Below are 8,117 nucleotides of genomic sequence, written 5' to 3'. Positions count from 1 at the left end.
AAAAAAAAGAAAACCCCAAACCCTATGCAGCACTACAGACAAGAAAACACGTCTTATGATGAATGGCTGAGGGAGCTGGGTTTGTTTAGTCTCAAGAAGAGGAAACTTAGGGGGGACCTTGCCCCTCACCCCACCCCACCAGTGAGGAGGCTCAGGGTGCACAAGGAGATGGGAGTGGACACAGCCAGGACAGGTGATCCCAAATGACCACAGGTATATTCCAGACCATATGTATCATGCTCAGCATATAAAGCTGAGGGAAGAAGAAGGAATAGCGGAATGTTTGGAGTGATGGTGCTTCTCTTCCCAAATCACCATTGCACGTGATGGAACCATGTTTTCCTGGAGATGGCTGAACACCTGTATGCCCATGGGACGGGGTGGATCAATTCCTTGTTTTGCTTTGTTTGCATGTGTGGTTTTTGTTTTACTTATTAAACTGTATTTATCTCATTGCACAAGTTTTTTTCACTGTCACTCTTCCAATTCTCTCCACCATCCCACCAGGAGGGAGTATAAAAATGGCTGTGTGGGGCTTAGTTGCCAGAGGGGTTTAAACCACAACACCTACCACATACTGCAATGTTCACACTATCAGATTTGCTTCCAGGGTTTGTTTCCAAAAGATTATGTCCCTTTGCAACCAAACACTGGATGTCCTTGTGTTCTGGTAGGCACAATCAACTGATTTACAAAGCTCTTCAAATGCAACCTTGACTAGAATGAAATAATACAATAGCAATGTAATCTTCTTCATCTCCTCTATGAATTTCCCTGTATCACATTTTCAGCCTGCATTTGTTCTGTCTCATTTCATGTCTCCTGATATAGCTGGTGTAGTATGTTTATTTGCCAATATCCTGCTGGAACTGCTTCAGCTCACTTCCTGCAGGTTATTATTTCAGTGTTTTGGAGCCTCCATTATCTGTAGCCTGACAGTTTGCCATTTGAAGGAATGGCAACAGATGCTTGAGAAATGCAAAGTGCAAAGGTGGAGATGTGGATTAGCATTAATCAGCATGCTTTTCCTAACCTATGAAACTAATCTCTACATCTAGCCAATTAAAACATGACAAGCGAGACATCTTTAAAACTTGACTAAGTAGGAAAAAAATTCTGAAAAGCACTAATTTTCTGCTATAGTTCAGTCATTTCTTACAAGGTTTATAGGTTACTAAAGCCTTTCAGTTCTGTGAGAAGAACTTCCTTCAGCTGGATACATGGTAAGTACATCAAAGAATTGTCTTGCAATTTGTCTAAGCACCCTCAATCCCCTTAAACAAACAGCAAAACCTTCCCTGACTTCACACCAATGGACCCTATTTTATGATTTTGTTTTTATTTCCAGACAAGTTAAATATTTCCTTCATTTTGTACCTTTAAAGACAATCTCAGAGCAAAAAACTGGGGGCAAAACAGGTCTTTATTTAGCCCAGACACTTTTTTTTAAAGTTTATGAATAATTCGGAGGAAATTATGATCTCCATACTCAGCTTGAATACGATTTTGCTGGTTTATATTCACCTCTGCTCAAGAGTGCCATTTCATACTAAAAATTCACATATTCAATATGAATGCTCAAAGATTAATAATGGTCAGAAAAAAACCTTTGTATGTGACACTGGGACTTCCATTGGGGACATTTACTAAGGTATTCTGTAGACTGGAGAGGAATGGGTGTTTTATAACTAGTTATCAACACTCCCATTATACAGATTTGGAAAGGCATACAATAGCTGCCCAAATTCATAAGATTCTTGTATAGCAGACTCACTCTTCTGGGTATATTTTCCATAGAAGGAAAGACAAATAATTTATTCCGGATTTTTTGCATCATTTATTACTGAGACACAAGATTAACTGTCTTCCTCAGTATTTTTTTAAAGTTTCTTTAATCTAACATTGATCTTTTTTACCTGCAGATCTCTGTCTTTCAGCAAAAAAACTCCACAAGGATCCATACAAAAGTAGAGCTGCATCATGCTTCATGGACATGTCATAAAAAGAAAATAAATCACAAAAACAGGCATATTCACATATTTACCACAAAAAGAAAGTCACTGCCACTGCAAAAACAGAAATCAAGCAGACAAAAGGCACCAGTCACATTTCCATTAACAGAATATTTCTGCATATTTTTTGCTCGGTGTTTTAAAGACTCATAATGTTCCATACAAAAACCAACAAAATTGGATATTTTTTAGCAGAAACAGAGCCATCTGGTGGGTGGGAAAAAAAGCACACACACACACACACACACAAAAAAAATCCTCATCCCAGTTATATATCGTAACTGTATGTTCTGCTATTCTAACAAATTATTAAATAAGTATATTATAGTCATTCATTGCTAAACAGAAATATTACTCAATTCAAAACCTTTTAAAGGCTTTCAGACTTAAAAGATGGGTTTTTTCGGTAACTGTCTTACACTTACTTGCACCTGATCTACCTGTAATATATTTTAAACCAGGAAGTAGCACAAGTCCTACTGTCATTATCTCAGTAATGGTCAGCAACTGAATTTCAAGCTGGTAAAAACAGCTAAAAAGCTGCAGCATTCCTAAGGTTCCTACGTTTCTGTCCATAATCTGCCAGTAGATGTACTTTGGTCTGCTCTTTTTACAATCAATACATTTCAGTAATTTTATTCAGATATTTCTAACCATGTGCAAAAAGACTCCACAAACCATGTATATATACAAAATATTACTTTTAAGTGATGATAAGTACGGTAGCCACATGCAAAACAAAATTCATATTTTCCCCTCTCTCAGTATTCACGATGCCAGAAAGAATGTATTCTTGCCATGGCAAGTGAATTTTGGTGTTAAACTATTCACTTTGGAGAAGTTCTAAAATAAAAAGAATTAGCTTATTTTAACAGGGGCTCCAGTTTTCACTGTCCAAATAGATCTTGAGATTACCTGATCATTATCCTTCCTCTTCAAGACAGAGAAAGCACAGTTTGCAGTCTCGGTTTTAAGATTAAAAAAAACCACAACAACAAAAAGTTTAGTCTCAACTTTAATAGCTAATTACTGTCACTCCCTTGTAAGCATCCTGGAATCTTACAGATTTACTGAGTAGAGGCTCCAATAAAGTTTTGGAGAATTCATTTGCACTAGACATACAGGGCAATATACTTAGGTTTAGAAGCTTACTTCTGGTTCACAGATGAATTAAAACTTTTGTTTTACTACAATATTTAGTGGGACAGCCTCATTTGCACTGGGATATGTTTCTAAAAATAATCATGCTCATTACAAGACACAGCTTTCAAAAAGTTTTAAATCGCCCATTTCACAGCTGGAAAATGAAAATTATTTCAGAATTTTAGGCTCCATTCCCAAACTTTAAGGAAGATCTCTATTTCATTCTTTCAAGTGATTTTACCAATCTTGCTCTGAGCCCAGTTATCAGGAATGAATCACAGACCGTATCAGGAGACATTCAGCTATATGGAGCAAGTAAATTCTGCCCCTTTCCTTCTCTCCCTCAAGAGACCTCAAGTGTTGTGTTACAGAGTGCAGTTGATTTTGCTGTATTTCCTGAATAAAATATTTCCTGTAAATAAAATTTACAAGTAGTTACAGAGGATCTTCTTGAGTTGCATACTTAACCTTTACCTAATTCAACAGTCACATTTAAAGAATTAGATGAAGCATGAGCCATACGCCATAATCCTTTGCTGTAGCACTTGTTTAAAAATCTTGGTAGAGTCAATGAGTACAGTCCTTGTAACACAATGAAGGGGCGCACACAACTACATAAGAATGACATGCACAGCCAGTGCAACAAAAAAGAAGTGTTTATTAACAAAGTAAAACAAACATATGGGATATCTGGCTCATTAAAAATTTCCTGTCAACATTGAATGATATTTCAGTAGCAGGCACTGTAATTTAATGTCTGGTAACAGTGGCTGACTTGTATATCACTCCTGTTGTGCTATACAAATACAGCTTGAATAACTACTTATGTCAAAAAGAACAACTAAAGCTATATTTTTCTACTTCTGATTTTTCCATACACATTCTTGCTAGCTTTCAGCATTGTGCTTCTTGGAGTTGAGAAGCCTAGAACTCAGTCATTTGGAAGTGACAGCGCATACACAGAAATTATAAAAAAATAGGTTTTCTCTTCAAATTTTACAGAAGCATTTTAAAAATGTTTGAATAAATCAGCTGAACAGCAATTTTCTATATATATTCCAGATAGAAACTCAAACACTCAAATTAAGCAATATTTTGATTTTACAACCCAGCTAACATACTACATATAACATATATAACATATAACCATTTTCATTTTCCTACAATACTATAAAGTGAACTTATGCCATTAAAATAACATGTAGAAATATTTTTTAAAAATGGCCAAACTTGCATATTCCCAAGCGTTGCTATAGAAAAAAATCCCCAAAGGCGCTAGCCCAGATTATGAGCACATGAAAATAAATCCTTTTAGAACTCACACAGTTCCCTTTATTAAACCAAGTTACTTGTTTTCTCCCACTACAGTTATGAGTAGAGGTAAGTGGGGCTCAGTCAGAGTAAGCAACTTGTTTCAATTAAGTTACACACTAGACTTTTTAAATTAGACTGCAAATTAAAGTGCTATTTCTTTGGATATACACAATGGAATACTAAGCAATGTTTAGCAAATTAAAGAACACTGCAGGTTCACAAATATTTTAAGTTGCTCAGATGTTAAATGTGATCTTTCATATTCAGGCAAGGGTGTACAAGAACTTTGGTACAACTCTTGTAGAAGTGCTTATTCTTACTGGTTTCTTTCAAAAGTCCCTGATTTGCTCATAATTCATGTGTGTACAGCAGATACCATTTCTGCATCCTTTTGCGACAGTGCTTTATTCAGTGGTGGAGGCTTGTAGAAATACACTGCCAGGACCACAAAGACGATTGTGATGATTTTGCAAGCAGCACCTGAATGCAAAGAAGAGAAGAGTCCTTATTGCATTCACCTTCAGTACCAAAAAGTATTTCAGTCATTTATAAAGTTTCACATGACGAGTTACACTGTAAGACTCTGAAATGCACAGCATCCATTTAAATGTTGCAAAGGGCAGGTAAATGCAGTCTTCCAACTGAACTTCACTGGCCTGAGAGTTTCTGTTTGCAGCAGCTGTTGCCTTTGCTTCAGTTTTGTATTTCCTCACCCCATTCTAGCCTGAAGTGCAAGTCATTCCTTGTTTCAGTACTGTCATTTGCTGTATCAATAGTCTCTTTTCCACAATCTAGAACTTCCCACACAGAGTGCCTGTTAAGAGTTCTCTCATCAGCTACCTTAAAAAGGTTACATACAGGTGTTTGTGCAACTTCAGGGGCCAAGGGGAAGGGGAAAACAGGAGGGACTGTATTGTATCGTAAACATGCCTGGGAGATACTGAAACCTGGCCTTGTGACCATTGCTTTTTTAGTTTCAGGGTTAGATGTTGGTACTTCAGTTTATGCACTGTAAGTACCTAGAAGACATGACAAGAACAGTTATCACAGATGCAAGCTTAGCCTGTCGTCTCTCCCACAGGCACACACAGTTCACGTAGTTGAAGGGAACAGACTGTTGGGAATTGTCAACAAACAAGTTGGGAATTGTTTTTGACCAGTGTTCAGAGATAGTTACAAGAACTATATATACTTTAGAGAAAAGAACTGAAATATGACAAGAAGAAGAAAGCTCCTCAGACCTTAAGCTTTCAACACACAACCCAGATAACTACAGAATGGTTTGGGTTGGAAGGGAACCTAAAGACCATCTAGTTCCAGCCACCTGCTACGGGCAGAGACACCTTCCACTGGACCAGGTTGCTTAGAGCCCCATCCAGCTTGGCCTTGAACACTTCCAGGGATGGGGCATCCACAACTTGTCTGGACAACCTGTTCCAGTGCCTGGCCACCCTCTCTCTCAGTAATGAGCTGCTTCCTAATATTTAACCCACCCTCTGTGAGTTTAAATCCACTACCCATTGTTCCATCACTACACTCCCTGACAAAGAGTCCCTCTCCATCCTTCTTGTAGGTTCCCCTTCAGGTACTGAAAGGCCACAATAAGGTCACACTGGAGTCTTCTCTTTCCTAGGCTGACCAATCTCAATTCTCGCAGCCTCTTCTTTATAGGAGAGGTCCATCCCTCTAATCATCTTTGTGTCCCTAATCATCTTTATGGCCAGACTGAGATGTGTGCCAGTCCCTTAAAATTCAGTACATAAAGTGTGACAATGAAGGAAAACTAAAGAGTAAAACTCTTTTGTACTATTATTTAAAATATTTTCTAAGTACCTTTAAAGAGTCACTTAATGTTGTCTTTCTCCTTGAACAATATTTTGCTTTTTATTATTTATGAAAAAAAATTTAAAACACTGCTGCTAAAGATTAAAAGTGTAAGGTTCTGTTTTAAAATAATTCCCATCTAGCAGTCAGGGTCAGTATATCTATTACCTTGTACACGGACTTAACATAAAGAAATTACTTACTCATGCCCATCAGCAGATAAACAACTCTTTCATTATCATATACCCAGCAGGCTCCTTTAGTTTCACATTCATCGATATCCCACAGAGTACAACTGCTGTCTATAGAAACACCAAACAAAATTGGCCCAGGAATAGTACCTAAAAAATACAGTAAAATGTTAGAATGTTTGAATTACTTGAAACAGTCTTACCCGGTCTTTGTGCGTACAGTGAAATGCCAAACTGGTGGGGAAGATAAAAAGGGAGAACCAAACACTAAACAGAACATTTTAAACAAAGTCATGGGGCTCATACTACACAGCAAGTATACACCTAAACATTGCTTTCAGTTAACAGGTAGGATGCATAGAGTGCCAGTTAATTCTTTATACAGCTCTCACTTTATCAAGCAAGAAGTTTGTTCAAAGACTTGAGTTTTTTAAAGCTTCCTCAGTTTTCATTGAAAAAAAAAGTTATTTAAATCAGGGGTGAAAGCAGCTAATCAAGGAAGCAGGATTTTAACTAATAGTCTTCCTTCAGATCATATTCATTAACCTGTTCCAAATGTAGAGAACTAAAATATTATTATACTAGTATTTTCAGCTACTTATTTCTTCCCATCCCTCAGATGTAGCCAAGCTTCCAGGAAAAAATTTCACCAAAAAAAAAAAAAGGTAAAAAAAAAGCAGTGTTTAAAATTATTCCTGTGTAGATTTTATTAGATCTGTGTGATTTTTGTTACAGCAGTGTTTTATAAAGCACAAGTGTCTTACATCCAGGTATAGCCAATTTTATAATGAACACCCCAGGTACATCACTGTATATCTACCTAACCTACCCAAGCCTTAAATTGTCCTAGAGCTAACAAGTAGCTATGTCCTCCCTAGGTCTTCTGCCTAGAATCTGTGTGATTCCTCAAGCCTACAGCAGCTGCTGCTAAGTAATGCTGTTAGTTGTTGCAGTTCTTCAGTCATAGTACAGGCAGTGCAAAAAGTTGTATCACTCCACAGTGAAATTAGGAGTCAAGACTAACATAAATATCTTAACACTACCTCCCAGCTAATTTTTACCTGTGAGGATGTTTGCTTTTATTATGCTGTATTAGTAGAATGACTTAGATTAATTGAGATTTCAACTGGTAGAGCAAAGCAGAACTCACACTTAGATATCTGATTTCAAAGGAGAAGGAATGGTTGCAGTACTAAATGCTGACATAAAAGTCAAATAAGTAACCGTGTCTTGTCCCAGTCTTGAATTAAATATGCCTTTTAAAAACTGTCTATTACTAAAGCAAGAGTTTAAAATATGTCTGAGAAAATTCAGGTCAGTGTGGATCAGAATATAACTACATTTAGTTTTGTTTTACTTAAGGTGATTCATCTGCCTTACTGAGATGCTGAAGATGCTTAGATTTAGAAGTGTTATATTTCCCATGTTAAAACTCAGTAATTATTTACGTACAAGTGTCTACAATTTCAATAAGAATACAAGTGTATGACAGTCACTTTCTTTAAAGTTCTGGATCTTCAGATGTTAACTACGTGAAGCTGTTTTCTATTACATCAGTTTTTCTTATCTCAACCTTCTTAATAGACCTTCTTCTGGGGAAAATAACGGCAGGTGCCTTTTGCTGAATGACAGT

General features: G+C 36.9%; 1 protein-coding gene across 1 annotated transcript in view; it reads right to left on the bottom strand.

Moving 5' to 3' along the window:
- Window positions 1-3,793: 3,793 nt before the first annotated feature.
- Window positions 3,794-8,117, bottom strand: part of SLCO4C1 (solute carrier organic anion transporter family member 4C1) — a 29,486-nt gene continuing 25,162 nt past the window's right edge. The window contains exons 12-13 of the mRNA XM_032676034.1: window positions 6,497-6,634; window positions 3,794-4,949 (exon numbers count right to left, since the gene is read on the bottom strand). Of these exons, the coding sequence (XP_032531925.1) occupies window positions 4,825-4,949; window positions 6,497-6,634 (263 nt within the window). The 3' untranslated portion in view covers window positions 3,794-4,824. The remainder of the gene's footprint in view (window positions 4,950-6,496; window positions 6,635-8,117) is intronic.

This window comes from Chiroxiphia lanceolata, chromosome Z (genome assembly GCF_009829145.1).
Source record: "Chiroxiphia lanceolata isolate bChiLan1 chromosome Z, bChiLan1.pri, whole genome shotgun sequence".
NCBI lineage: Eukaryota > Metazoa > Chordata > Aves > Passeriformes > Pipridae > Chiroxiphia > Chiroxiphia lanceolata.
The sequence above is the reverse complement of the archived record's forward strand: the minus strand, read 5'-3'. Positions and strand labels throughout refer to the sequence as shown.